The sequence below is a fragment of the Schistocerca gregaria genome, chromosome 1 (assembly GCF_023897955.1).
Source record: "Schistocerca gregaria isolate iqSchGreg1 chromosome 1, iqSchGreg1.2, whole genome shotgun sequence".
Taxonomy (NCBI): Eukaryota; Metazoa; Arthropoda; class Insecta; order Orthoptera; family Acrididae; genus Schistocerca; species Schistocerca gregaria.
In genome coordinates, this window is record NC_064920.1 from 1,186,583,802 (window position 1) to 1,186,599,433 (window position 15,632).

At 44.1% G+C, this 15,632-nt stretch overlaps 1 protein-coding gene across 1 annotated transcript in view; it reads right to left on the bottom strand.

Annotated features, from left to right (window-relative positions):
• The window catches only part of LOC126298023 (Down syndrome cell adhesion molecule-like protein Dscam2), a 632,609-nt gene that overhangs the window by 255,026 nt on the left and 361,951 nt on the right, over positions 1–15,632 (bottom strand). Inside the window, exons 5-6 of the mRNA XM_049989376.1 lie at positions 13,591–13,743; positions 5,540–5,660 (exon numbers count right to left, since the gene is read on the bottom strand). Of these exons, the coding sequence (XP_049845333.1) occupies positions 5,540–5,660; positions 13,591–13,743 (274 nt within the window). The remainder of the gene's footprint in view (positions 1–5,539; positions 5,661–13,590; positions 13,744–15,632) is intronic.

Here is a 15,632-nt window from a genome sequence, read left to right on the forward strand (position 1 = left end):
CCGACTGGCAGGTCCGGACTGCGTTCCAGACACGTTCCAACTGACTTGCAGGCCCGAACTCGCAAGCCGAACTCCGACGCGAAATCGCTTACGACAGACAACGACCGGAAAGTAATAGCAGTCCAGCAAAGATACTACGGGAGGGAATATATCGATACGCTCTGCTAACGCCACTCAAGGTCAGTCAAAGCAGCAACTCGGCGACAGTAGTGATTTAAACTAACGTAGTGACGTGGAAGTACGTTAAAAACAGGGTGCAAAATACATGATGGCAGGAACAGGAGCCACGCACGGCTCAGAAGCTACTCTTTACTTATTGTTGTTGTGGACTTCAGTCCATAGGCTGGTTTGATGCAGCTCTCCATGCTACCCTATCCTGTGCAAGTTTCTTCATCTCCCAGTATCTACTGCAACCTACATCCTTCTGAATCTGCTTAGTGTATTCATCTCTTGGTCTCCCTTTACGAATTTTACCCTCTACGCTGTCCTCCAATGCTAAATTTGTGAGCCCTTGATGCCTCAGAACATGTTTTATCAACCGGTCCATTCTTCTCGTCAAATCGTGCCACAAACTCCTCTTCTCCCCAATTCTATCCATTACCTCCTCATTAGTTATGTGATCTACCCATCTAATCTTCAGAATTCTTCTGTAGCACCACATTTCGAAAGCTTCTATTCTCTTCTTGTCTAAACTATATATCGTCCATGTTTCACTTCCATACATGGCTACACTCCATACAAATACTTTCAGAAGCGACTTCCTGACACTTAAATCTATACTCGATATTAACAAATTACTCTTCTTCAGAGACGCTTTTCTTGCCATTGCCAGTCTACATTTTATATCCTCTCTTCTTCGACCATCATCAGTTATTTTGCTCCCTAAATAGCAAAACTCCTTTACTACATTGTCTCATTTCCTAATCTGATTCCCTCAGAATCACCCGACTTAATTCGACTACATTCCATTTTCCTCGCTTTGCTTTTGTTGATGTTAATCTTATACCCTCTGTCCATTCCGTTCAACTGCTCTTCCAAGTCCTTTGCTGACTGTGATAGAATTGCAATGTCATCGGCGAACCTCAAAGTTTTTATTTCTTCTCCCTGGATTTTAATACCTACTCAGAATTTTTCTTTTGTTTCCTTTACTGCTTGCTCAATATACAGATTGAATAACATCGGGGAGAGGCTACAACCCTGTCTCACTCCCTTCCCAACCACTGCTTCCCTTTCATGTCCCTCGACTCTTATAACTGCCATCTGGTTTTTGTAAATAGCCTTTCGCTCCCTGTATTTTACCCCTGACACCTTCAGAATTTGAAAGAGAGTATTCCAGTCAACATTGTCAAAAGCTTTCTCTAAGTCTACAAATGCTAGAAATCGTATGGTAGCAATAGCATTTGATGTCTTGGAAAAACTCTACTTGAAATAAGAACTGCAGCGTAAAGGACAGGGAAGCTCGTGAGAGGAGGTCTGCAGTGATCTGCGGACGCCACAAACTGGGCTCGTGTTTGTTTGGAACAGGTCGCAGAGAGGGGTCGACAACGCACTCAGAGAGGGCGGCGATTAGTCGGGAATTGTCTGCCATGGCGATCCCGTAGCGATTGGCGCACACAGCCGCTGGCTGGGGAGACAATAAAAAAAATACGCCCGGGTGCGGGGGGCTGCCTCTTGTAAATTCGGAGCACTTTTCAGCCGCTCGGCGGCTGGTATTTTATGGCTGCGCCCCGAAAAAGAGCAGAGGCGCGCTAGTGGACGGGGCAGTGGGGTGAGAATAAAACCGCGGTTAGCTTTTCGCAGGTTTATTGCGGCGCTGGAATAACGACCGCCACCGGAACGGAAGCGGCGCCCCGACCGGCAGATAAAAGGGCGCTGCGCCGTGCATCACGCTCCGGAAGCCGCGGCGTCGACGGCCGTGTCAGTGGGGCCAGGGCGAGCGGGGTGGGTGTGGTCCCGCCGGCGTCCGTGTTCGCTGTACGCGGCGCAGGGCCGCTTTTGATGCCCGCTGGAGAAAGCGTATGTATGCCGCAGGGAACGAGGTAGAGAATGGCAGTGACGTTATTTCACCAGTTGGTGATTTAATATGAAGGCTGCACATAAATTAACTTCCGATGGTCTGTTAAAAATAAACAAATGTGTGCCAGTGTAGGTTATCGAGGTTATCGATGCTATCGGAGTCGGCGCCCTCGGTGAAGAATCGTACGGGCACCCCAAGAGGCGCTTTGAACATGACCACCGGCAGCTGTGGCAGAGCGGTCCTAGGCACTTCAGTCCGGAACCGCGCTGCTGCTACGGTCGCAGGTTCGAATCCTGCCTCGGGCATTGATGTGTGTAATGTCCTTAGGTTAGTTAGATTGAAGTAGTTCTAAGCATAGGGGACTGATGACCTCAGATGTTAAGTCCATAGACTAGTGCTTCGAGCCATTTGAACCATTTTTTGAACATAGCCACCAATGTAGGGCCGACAAAAACGGAACCTTTTAAAGACGATATCGGTATTTTAGTTCTGGGTAACCGGTGTTTTCCACAGTTATAACAGGTCTTTCTTCATTCTTTTTACTAATAACCGATTAAAAAAGCGAAATAACCGTTACACTGGAGGTATGAATTAAAAAAAACGCCTTCGGTCACAACCTCTCGTGTTTTATTAAGTACACGATGCTTTTCGGACCATGTGGGGCCATCATGAGGTGTAACTTGTCTTAATACATGCTTTATTTCTTCTCTTGAATGAGGTAAAACGCATAATCCTGTCGCGAAAAGGTTTACTGTTAGGTTATGAATTTCTTAGGTCAAACGCTGAAAATATGTGCGAAATGGTTCAAATGGCTCTGACCAGTATGGGACTTAACTGCTAAGGTCATTAGTCCCCTAGAACTTGGTCCTAAGTAAACCTAACTAACCTAAGGACATCACACACACCCACGCACGAGGCAGGATTCAAACCTGCGACCGTAGCGGTCTCGCGGTTGCAGACTGTAGCGCCTAGAACCGCTCGGCCACTCTGGCCGGCAGACTATGTTGGGGCGAGTCTTGCACACTGCATATGCACACGTGTACCTCAGCCATGAGACACGGCAAGGAGGACATTATTGTCTGAGCAATCATTTAGGAATTCCTGTGCCATGTGTTAGTTTCCCGTTTCTGTCGGCATTGTTATTAAAACAGCAGTGATCGCCTTTCGCGTTTTCTGTAATAACGCAATACACCAATCCAACGCAAATTTTACGAATAAAAATTACTCTTATTTTAAAATGTTTATTTAAAAACGAAAAAAATTAGCACTGCTGCTATGACTAATAGTTATAACTTTTTAATTTTATCCATATTTCACAGTTTCAAACGTGACTGTATTTAATACGCGGAGGCGTGTGTTAAAAAACGCCTTCAGACACAACTTTTCGTGTTTTATTAAGTACACGGTGCATTTCGGACCCTGTCGGTCCATCATGAGGTGTAATTTCTCTTAATACATTCATTATTTCTTGTCTTGAATGAGGTGTAATGCATATTACCTGTCACGAAAAGGTTTATTGTTTGGTTATGAATTTAGTAAGTCAAACGCGGAAAATATCTGCGAAGCAGTGGAAAAGATGAACAGTGTAAACTTACCACATAAACCAAGAAAAGCCTTTGTAACGTTTTAGCACCAGCAGACATTCTTTTCTCCGTCGTCTTCGTACATGTCACTTCATTCTAGAGGCACATTTGCACACACATGTTTTTAAACACGTCATAGATGTTTCTGTACGTGGTGTTGTTAAAGGTGAATTTATTCGTAACGCTAACTATATAACTGTTAAACAACTCACATATGCAGGAAAAAACTTTAAAATAGGTCTTTAAAATTACTGAAATAATTATGGCTTACTAAATCTGTTTGTTCATTTAACATAGATTCTGGTTTTCTCGATTTTGTGGAGGTATATCTCCGGTTGTTCTAACAGATTTATGGCCTCTTCTGTGCAAGCGTAAGCTTAAATTGTTGATAGTGGATACTATTTCTGTTCCTAGTGCTATATTTACGACTGCTACTATTACTCCCAAATTGTGTCCGATTTTTCATATCAAGCTTTATATTTGACTATATATATTGTTACGCTGTTGTAGTATACATAATTTTTTCAAACAGTTACCAACATGAGGTTTGAGGATATACAGTACACATTACCCTTGCAACTACTTCGTGTCTATATGTGAACTGCCTCAGCAAATCTTTCCATATGATTTCAATGGAACTACGTACAGTAAGCCAATTCTTTATTGCTTTCATCACAAATTTCAGTAAAATACTATTTTAAATTGAAGTTCTATGCATACCCAGAACGGTAAACGATAATTTTAACGTCAAAAAAATAAAATGCAACGCCAAGTCGCTATCAACTTGAGGGATAGTGGCTCCATAGTGTATATAAGGCACCAACCACAAATCAGCAGGTTGTCGCCATGATGATGGTTAACTGCACCAGCTGCTGAGACGATAGAAGTTTAACACATTATGACGCAGTCCCACACCCAGAACAATCATACTGAAATTGGTGCAGGATATTTGGCTTGTTTTCCACTCATGGACGTTGCTGGTGGGCAGAGCGAATCCACTGTGGAAGAGTCCTTGGGACTGCAGCCTGCCGCCCCCCTCCACCCCACCCCCCACCAACCCTTTCCCCCAGAAGTGTTACAGAGACGTCAGAGGAAACTTTCTGAATATTCCGTGCAGGGAAAGCAGTCCCGAGTGTCATATTATCTTCGGATTTCAGGAAACATCCCCACCCCCCTCCCAAGGATCCGAATATTCGAAATTTGCACTGACTCCCATTCAGTTCTCAATGCCTTCCGAAACTCCCAGTCAAGCTCATAACCATTTGATCGATTATGGTAGTCTGCCTCAAAGCATTTAAACCACGTCAAAGTAGCCTCTGGATTGAAATACGAATCGCATTCCAGAATGAGATTTTCACTCAGGAGCGGAGTGTTTGGAAGGTAGGAGGCGAGCTACAGGCGGAAGTAAAGCTGTGAGGAGGGGGCGTGAGTCGTGCTTGCGTAGCCCAGTTGGTAGAGCACTTTGCCGCGAAAGGCAAAGGTCCCGAGTTCGAGTCTCGGTCCGGCACACAGTTTTAATCTGCCAGGAAGTTTCATATCAGCGCACACTCCGCTGCAGAGTGAAAATCTCATTCTGGAAACATCCCCCAGGCTGTGGCTAAGCCATGTCCCCGCAATATCCTTTCTTTCAGGAGTGCTAGTTCTGCAAGGTTCGCAGGAGAGCTTCTGTAAAGTTTGGAAGGTAGGAGGCGAGGTACTGGCGGAAGTAAAGCTGTGGGGAGAGGGGGTGAGTCGTGTTTGGGTAGCTTAGTTGGTAGAGCACTTGCCTGCGAAAGGCAAAGGTCCCGAGTTCGAGTCTCGGTCCGGCACACAGTTTTAATCTGCCAGGAAATTTCCTACGAATCGCATGATTAATCCTTCGACAACCCTTCCAGATGGCTTGCACAGAACGCGTTAGGAGCTCAACAGGACAGGAGTGCGTTGTCGTGCTGAAACTCACGAGAAGGTAGGTGGTGGGTGTCCCTGGGCGGCGCAGCCCAACGTCACGTGCTGTCCCTGATCCACCGTCAGTGACGTCACAGACAGCTGCGTCAAGCGCGGCGGCATGCCCCCAGTCGCTTCTGAAAAAAAAAAGAAAAAAGAACGTAGCATTGTAAATAGCTATTCTGATAATTACTGGCGAGTTAAAAGGACAGCGTAGCATTTCCGCATACGGAATAGTAGTGGGCAAAGAATAAAGTGGGAAATGAAGTGTAAAGTGTAAGCCTGTTGACATAGCTGAGTCAGCTACCTGTGAAACCTAATATTTAAGCTGGTTAGCAAGACTATGGTTCAAACGGCTCTGACCACTACGGGATTTAGCATCAGAGGTCATCAGTCCCCTAGAACTTAGAACTACTTAATCATAACTAACCTAAGAACATAACACACAACCATGTCTGAGGCAGGATTCGAATCTGCTACCTTAGCGGTCGCGCGGTTCCAGACTAATGCTCAGAGCCATTGAACCATAAACATAGCCAAAGCCTTGCAGACAAACAAAAATTACATGAAGTGAAAGTAGTGTGAGGAGGGCTATGCGAGAGGCGTTCAATGAATTCGAAAGTAAAGTTCCATGTACTGACTTGGCAGAAAATCCTAAGAAATTTTGGTCTTATGTCAAAGCGGTAGGTGGATCAAAACAAAATGTCCAGAAACTCTGCGACCAAAATGGTATGAAACAGAGGATGACAGACTAAAGGCCTAAATACTAAATGTCTTCTTCCAGAGCTGTTTCACAGAGGAAGACTGCACTGTAGTTCCTTCTCTACATTCTCGCACAGATGACAAAATGGTAGACATCGAAATAGATGAGAGCGGGATAGAAAAACAATTAAAAACGCTCAAAAGAGGAAAGGCCGCTGGACGTGATGGGATACCAGTTCGATTTTACACAGAGTATGCGAAGGAACTTGCCCCCCCCCCCCCCCCCCCCACCCTTCTTGCAGCGGTGTACCGTAGGTCTCTAGAAGAGCGAAGCGTTCCAAAGGATTGGAAAAGGGCACAGGCCATCCCCGTTCTCAAGAAGGGACGTCGAACAGATGTGCAGAACTATAGACCTATATCTCTAACGTCGATCAGTTGTAGAATTTTGGAACACGTATTATGTTCGAGTATAATGACTTTTCTCGAGACTAGAAATCTACTCTGTAGGAATCAGCATGGGTTTCGAGAAAGAGGATGGTGAGAAACCCAGACTCAAAGGGCCAAAGACATGGGTTCCGAGGTAGATGCCGTGTTTCTTGACTGCCGCAAGGCGTTTGATACAGTTCCCCACAGTCGTTTAATGAACAAAGTAAGAGCTCATGAACTATCACACCAATTTTGTGATTGGATTGAAGAGATTCTAGATAACAGAACGCAGCATATCATTCTCAATGGAGAGAAGTCTTCCGAAGTAAGAGTGATTTCAGGTGTGCCGCAGGGGAGTATCGTAGGTCCGTTGCTATTCACAATATACATAAATGACCTTGTGGATGACATCGGAAGTTCACTGAGGCTTTTTGCGGATGATGCTGTAGTATATCGAGAGGTTGTAACAATGGTTAATTGTACTGAATTGTAGAAGGATCTGCAACCAATTGACGCATAGTGGAGGGAATGGCAATTGAATCTCAATGCGAATACATAGTAAGAAAGATCCTTTACCATTCCGCTACAATATAGCATGTCAGTAACTGGAAGCAGTTAATTTCATAAATTATCTGGGAGTAGGCATTAGGAGTGATCTAAAATGGAATGACCATATAAAATTAATCGTCGGTAAAGCAGATGCCATACTGAAATTCATTGGAAGAATCCTAAGGAAATGCAATCCGAAAACAAAGGAAGTAGGTTAGAGTACGCTTGTTCGCCCACTGCTTGAATACTGCTCACGGGTTGGGATCCGTACCAGTTAGGGTTGATAGAAGAGATAGAGAAGATCGAAAGGAGAGCAGCGCGCTTTGTTAAAGTATCATTTATTAAGCGCGAGAGCGTTACGGAGATAACATATAAACTCCAGTGGAAGACTCTGCAAGAAAGACGGTCAGTAGCTCGGTTCGGGCTTTTGTTGAAGTTTCGAGAACATACCTTCACCGAGGAGTCAAGCAGTATATTGCTCCCTCCCACGTATATCTCGCGAAGAGACCATGAGGATAAGGTCAGAGAGATTGGAGCCCACGCAGACGCATACCGACAATCCTTCTTTCCACGAACAATACGAGACTGGAATAGAAGAGAGAACCGATAGAGGTACCCTCCGCCACACACCGTCAGGTGGCTTGCGGAGTATGGATGTAGATGTAGGTGCTTATTATCAGTCTTGCAAATGCAATCAGTATGCTACGTATGAAGTCGACAGGTAATTTTTGTATCACACATCGAACAAAAGAAAGCAAATAGAATGAGAAATTACTAAAAAAAGAAAAAAAGCAGTGCTTCGCTCATGCATAATTTTCTGATGCTAACACGAATGGGTGTAGTAATCTTCAGTAAAACACGAAAGCGTCTAGGTTGCTTTTGACCTTTGTCACTAACAAACAACATCGAATAATTACAGGGTCTTTGGGCATCAAAATATGTAGCGTAGCCCGTGTTTCAGCACTGACATCTCACTGGACGACACATGTCCAGAGTACTCTAGGCGACTCAGAGGTTGGCTTGAGAATCTGATCAGCTAATGCCGCACCCGTGTTGCAAATTAAATATCACTGCCGTCGAAAGAAGGAACTGTGGATAGGGATTTAAGCTTAGAAACTTTAATTACGAGGTTTAATTAAAAAATCCAATATCGGAGACTTTTCCTCATATCGGAAAAAATGTCAAATTAACTTCCACTGCGTGGTCGTGTCCCTTATACCACCGCATGAATGGATAGTCGTAGAGTCTGTAATTTGTTCATTCGGTACTGGTAAAAATTCAATAAATCTCAATATGAGGAGTTTAATTTTGACAACATCACTTCCGGCAACGTGGATTTCCGATTACTCGATTCATGCGTCCAACGCGAGCAGATACAACGTGTTCTAAATAATAATTATCGCAGTTGATGAAATATCCGAGTGACACTTATGAAGACAAATCATGCAGACTAATAATCCCTTCAGCGTTCTGTGATACTCAGGAAATTACTCATCACAGCTATTTTTTAGTTTCAGGGACGTGGCGTGTTCGTGTAATCACCATCTTCAGATTCTGTGGCGTAAATAAATGACAAGAGACACTATGCATTTAACATCAAATGCCCTGTTAGATGTATACATGAGATAACAAATACTTGCAATTACGAGATCGAACAGTTGCAAGTAGTCAATCACCTCAAAAAAATCAATTGACCTTTCTGGAGACCGTGCGATAACCTCCATAAAGTGGCTTCTAAGTGTCATCACTCTTCTGACCGCCGGCCATTGATTCATCTCATGCGCCATCCTTCTCAGAGTACCAATTGCAATTTAGATTCCCATTTCTTTCCTGGATGTATTCCAGGGTCTGTCTTCCTCTACAGGTTTTTTCCCTCTACAGTTCCCTCTAGTATTATGATGTCTTAATAGAAGTCATCTCATTTTGTCTCTTCTTCTTCTCATTGTTTTCCATATACTGTTTCCTCGCCGATTCTGCGCACAACCTCTCAGTTTCTTGCCTTATCAGTCCAGCAAATTTTCAACATTCTCCTGTAGTACCACACCTCAAAAGCTTCGATCCTCCTCTGTTCCGGTTTTTCCGTTGTCCACGTTTCACTGTCACACAATGCTGTACTCTAAATGCACATTCTCAGAAATTTCTTCCTCATATTAAGGCCCATATTTAATATTAGGAAGACATTTTTTCGGGCAGGAATGCCCTCTTACACAGTGATAGTCTCCTTTTTATGTCCTCCTTGCTTCATCCACCAGGAGTTATTTTCCTGTTCAGGTAGCAGAATTTCTTAGCTCCGTGATTCCCATTTCTGATATTAAGTTTCTCGATGTTCTCATTCTGCTACTTCTCATTACTTTTGTCTTTTTTCGGTTTACTATCAATCCATATTCTGTACTCCCAGTTCATTCCATCCAACACATCCTGTAATTCTTCTACATTGTCACTGAGCATAGCAGTCTCATCAGCAAACTTTATCGGTGATAACCTCTCACCTTGAATTTTAATTCCACTCTTTTATTTTTGTCATTGCTTCTTCGATGAATAAATCGAACAGCAGAGTCCAAAGACTACCTCCCTGGGACACACCCTTTTTAATCCGAACACTCCGTTCTTGATCTTCCAGTCTTGTTGTCCCCTCGTTCTTGTACATATTGTATAGTATCCGTCTCTATCTATAGATTACCCATATTTTTCTCAGAATTCGAACATCTTGCACCATTTTACATCGTTAAAAGCTATTTCCAGTTCACAGAACCTATGAACGTGCCTTGATTTTTCTTCAGTCTTGCTTTCATTATCAACCGCAACGTCAGAAATGCCTCTCTGGTTCCGTTACCTCTTCTAAAGCTAAGCTGATAGTCATCTAATAGAACTAGAATTTTTTTCCATTTTTCTGCACATTATTCCTCTCAGCAACTTGAATGTATGAGCTGATAAGCTGATTGTGTGATAATTCCTGCATTTTGCCTGATCTTGCTCTGTTTGGAATTGTGTGGATAACGTTTTCCCGAAAGTCTCGTACACTTTACACAACAACTTGAATAGTCGTTTGGTTGGCACTTACCCCAATGATTTCGGAAATTCTTGTGGAATGTTATTTATCCCCTTTACCTTATTTGAACGTAGGTTGTCCGAACCTCTTTTAAATTCTGACTCTAATAGTAGAACCTTTATCTCTTCCTCTACAACTCCTGCTTCTTCTTCCATCTCACCAACAGACGAGTCTCCACGCACATAGAGGCCATCAGTGTACTCTATCCACGAATTCGATCTTTGCTCCGCATTTAACTGCAGAATTCCCATTGCACCCATAAGTTACCGCCCTTGCTTTTAATATCACCGATGGTTGTTTTAACTTTTCTGTACGTTGTGTCAGTTCTTCCGACAATCATTGTTCATGTTCTTCATGTAGCCATTTCGTCTTAGCTTCACTGCAATTCCTGTTTATTTCATTCCTACGTCGCTTGTATTTCTGTAGGTCTATTCCTGAAATTCTCTGAACGTTTTTGTACTTCATTCTTTCGTCGATGAATCACTTCTCCTGTTACCCATTGTTTCTTCGCTGTTACCTAGCGGTCGGAGGATGGCGTTCAGGTATCGTACAACCATTACGGCGCTTTCCGTGACCACCAGCGGCGTACGTCGGCCCCACATAATGCCACCTCAAAACAGCAGGGAATTTCCACCTTGCTGCACGCTCTGGACAGTGCGTCTAAGGCGTTCAGCTTGACCGGGTTGCCTCCAGACACGTCTCCGACAACTGTCTAGTTGAAGGCGTATGCGACAGTCATCGATGAAGAGAACGTGGTGCCAATCGCGAGAGATACATTCGGCATGTTGATGGGCCCATCTGTACCGCCGTACATGGAGTCGTGGTTGCAAAGATGGACCTCGCCATGGACGTCGGGAGTGAAGTTGCCTATCATGCAGCCTATTGCGCACAGTATGAGTCGTAACACGGCGTCCTGTGGCTGCACGAAAAGCATTATTCAACATTGTGGCGTTGCTGCCAGAGTTCCTCCGACGTAGCCGTCATCCACTGCAGTAGTAGCTCTTGGGCGGCCTAAGCGAGGCATGTCATCGACAGTTACTGTCTCTCTATGTCTCCTCCATGTCCGAACAACATTGCTTTGATTCACTCCGAGACGCCTGGACACTTTTGTTGAGAACCCTTCCTGGCACAAAGTAACAATGCGGACGCGATCGAACAGCGTTATTGACCGTCTAGGCATGATTGACCTACAGACAATACTAGCCGTGTATCTCTTTCCTGGTGGAATGACTGGAACTGAGCGGCTGTCGGACCCCGTCCGGCTAATAGGCGCTGTTCGTGCATGGTTGTTTACATCTTTGGGCAGTGTTAGTGTCTTCTCTGAACAGTCAAAACGACTGTGTCTGTTATACAATATCCACAGTCAACGTCTGTCTTCAGGAGTTCTGGGAACTGGGGTGATACAAATCTTATGTTGATGTGTGTATATGCAGTCCAGTGGGGTCTTGCTTGCATTTGATCTTGTGAGGGTACTGGTGCGTAGTATCTGTAAGTGGTTGTTCTTTGGAGGGCGACAATGCCCAGTGGAGCAGAGAGTCGCAAGCAGAGGCAGTTGTTGAGAGGCTGTGGAAGGTGTACGCTGCGTGAGCCAAAGGCGGTTGCGTAGCGAAGGATTTATCTCTATTTTTACTTTAAATGCGAACATTTTTAAGTTAGGCTTTACCGTGAATGTTATTGACATTAAATGAAACAACAAGTTTAAAATGTTCGCATTTAAAGTTAATCTGCCTAGTCAGGCAATCAAGGCTATTTTAGAGTACAAAAACAGTGCAGACAAGGTCGCAATGACGACACAACACATACACTTCAATAGAAATTGTCTCAAGAGTACATGTGATGTGTTACGACAGCAAAACGAACCTGTGACCACTGAAGGTACTGTAGTTTACTTATTTAATGTTTACCATTAGATATCAGTTTAATTTTTTTGTCAAAAGTAATCCTAAACCATATTCTGAAATAGTGTCTTGTTTCTCCACTAGGCAGTGTCACAAGTTCCTCCAAAAATCGTAACACAAATGTAATACTTACTAATGTAAATACACCCGATGATGGAGGTTTAAACCTTCGAAACGAGTCGTGGAAATAAATAAAATAGTGACTGGTAACATGGAACTTGTTGTTTCACTTAATTTATCTCTATGTTTAATAGTAGTGGCGCACAGTTTGAATAATATTGTGTTTATGTTTGTGCAGTGTGATAAAGGAAATAAATTAAATTTTACCAGTAACATTGATGGAGGAGATAGAGAAGATACAAAGAAGAGCGGCGCGTTTCGTCACAGGGTTATTTGGTAAGCGTGATAGCGTTACGGAGATGTTTAGCAAACTCATGTGGCAGACTCTGCAAGAGAGGCGCTCTGCATCGCGGTGTAGCTTGCTCGCCAGGTTTCGAGAGGGTGCGTTTCTGGATGAGGTACTGAATATATTGCTTCCCCCTATTTATACCTCCCGAGGAGATCACGAATGTAAAATTAGAGAGATTTGAGGCTTTCAGACAGTCGTTCTTCCCGCGAACCATACGCGACTTGAACAGAAAAGGGAGGTAATGACAGTGGCACGTAAAGTGCCCTCCGCCACACACCGTTGGGTGGCTTGCGGAGTATAAATGTAGATGTAGATGTAGAATAATCATTAATTAACCTGTATAATCTCCAAGGAGACGGGAGCTTATATTGGTTAATTAATGATTAATTATGTTACAATCCTCTTGTTTTAGTTGACCGTGTATATGGAGACTTCCTTCATTGTTAAATGCAGTGGTATGGTACTAACTGATGGAGACGCATTAAGAACTGGTAAAATTTAATTTATTTCTTTTATCACACTGCACAAACGTAAACACACTATTATTCAAACTGTGTGCCGCTACTATTAAGCCGGCCGGAGTGGCCGTGCGGTTCTAGGCGCTACAGTCTGGAAACGCGTGACCGCTACGGTCGCAGGTTCGAATCCTGCCTCCGTCATGGATGTGTGTGCTGTCCTAAGGTTAGTTAGGTTTAAGTAGTTCTAAGTTCTAGGAGACTGATGACCACAGCAGCTAAGTACCATAGTGCTCAGAGCCATTTGAACCATTTTTGAACTACTATTAAACATAGAGGTAAATCCTTCGCTACGCAACCGCCTCTGGCTCACGCAGCGTACACCTTCCACAGCCTCTCAACAACTGCCTCTGCTTGCGACTCTCTGCACCACTGGGCATTGTCGCCCTCCAAAGAACAACCGCTTACAGGTACTACACACCAGTACCCTCAGAATCTGGACGAAAACTTAATTACGTTGCGTACCACAATTTTGGACGTCTGTCAGGTTAACTCATCCCGTGCTTTGGGACAGCTCACCTGTGACGGTGAGCAGCTGCGCCGGGGTGCTCCTGCGCCGCTCCCCGGTGAGTGCGTGCAGCGTGAGGCAGCTGTAGCGGGAGGAGGCGTCCGACGCCGTGGCCCGCCTCACCAGCAGGTCGCCGGTGCTCGTCACCACGAAGCGGCCGCCGCCTGCAACTGGAGAAGTCACCTGTGTCACGCGCTACGTCTTGTGTTTTATTGAACATCGCAGCTGGCTCGTCATACTAATTACTGTGTCTGCATCTTTATTTCTGAAACTGGAATGCTCTTGCGATGATACAATAGCTCCCTACTTAGCAATCATACACAACCGCTCGCTCACCGATAGATCTGTGCTACAGATTGGAAAATTGCGCAGGTCGCACCAGTGTTTAAGAATAGTAGTAGGAGTAATCCATCGAACTTCAGACCTATATCATTGACGTCGGTTTGCAGTAGGGTTTTGGAGCATATATTCTATTCAAACATTATGAATCACCTCGAAGGGAATGATCTATTGATACGTCATCAGCATGGTTTCAGAAAACATCGTTCTTGTGCAACGCAGCTAGCTCTTTATTCGCACGAAGAAACGGCCGCTATCGACAGGGGATCTCAAGTTGATTCCGTATTTCTACATTTCCGGAAACCTTTTGACACCGTTCCTCACAAGCGACTTCTAATCAAGCTGCGGGCCTATGGGGTATCGTCTCAGTTGTGCGACTGGATTCGTGATTTCCTGTCAGGAAGGTCGCAGTCCGTAGTAATAGACGGCAAATCATCGAGTAAAATTGAAGTGATATTAGGTGTTCCCCAGGGAAGCGTCCTGGGATCTCTGCTGTTCCAGTATCAGTTGCAAAGCGAATTAGAAAAGATTGCTGTATGGTGTGGCAGGTGGCAGTTGACGCTAAATAACGAAAAGTGCGAGGTGATCCACATGAGTTCCAAAAGAAATCCGTTCGAATTCGATTACTCGATAAATAGTACATATGATCGGGTTCCTAGGAGGAAGTTATTGTCTGTTCTACGAGATTATGAAATAAGAGGCAAACTTTTGCAAGCAATAAAAGGTCTTTGCATGGATAGTCAGGCAGTAGTTAGAGTTGACGGTAAATTGAGTTCATGGTTCTGGTAGTTTCAGGGGTAAGACAAGGCTGCAACCTGTCTCCACTGTTGTACATATTATTTATAGATCATATGTTGAAAACAATAGACTGGCTGGGTGAGATTAAGGTATGTGAACACAAAATAAGCAGTCTTGCATATGCGGATGACTTAGTTGTGATGGCAGATACGATTGAAAGTTTGCAAAGTAATATTTCAGAGCTAGATCAGAAATGTAAGGACTATGGTATGAAGATTAGCATCTCCAAAACGAAAGTAATGTCAGTGGGAAAGAAATATAAACGGATTGAGTGCCAAATAGGAGGAACAAAGTTAGAACAGGTGGACAGTTTCAAGTACTTAGGATGCATATTCTCACAGGATGGCACCATAGTGAAAGAACTGGAAACGAGGTGTAGCAAAGCTAATGCAGTGAGCGCTCAGCTACGATGTACTCTCTTCTGCAAGAAGGAAGTCAGTACCAAGACTAAGTTATCTGTGCACCGTTCAATCTTTCGACCAACTTTGTTGTATGGGAGCGAAAGCTGGGTGGATTCAGGTTACCTTATCAACAAGGTTGAGGTTACGGATATGAAAGTAGCTAGGGTGATTGCAGGTACTAGTAGATGGGAACAATGGCAGGAGGGTGTCCACAATGAGGAAATCAAGGAAAAACTAGGAATGAACTGTATAGATGTAGCAGTCAAGATGACCAGGCTTAGATGGTGGGGTCATGTTACACGCTTGGGAGAAGCAAGGTTACCCAAGAGACTCATGGGTTCAGCAGTAGAGGGTAGGAGGAGTCGGGGCAGACCAAGGAGAAGGTACCTGGATTCGGTTAAGAATGATTTTGAAGTGATAGGCTTAACATCAGAAGAGGCACCAATGTTAGCACTGAATAGGGGATCATGGAGGAGTTTTATAAGGGGCTATGCTCCAGACTGAACGCTGAAAGG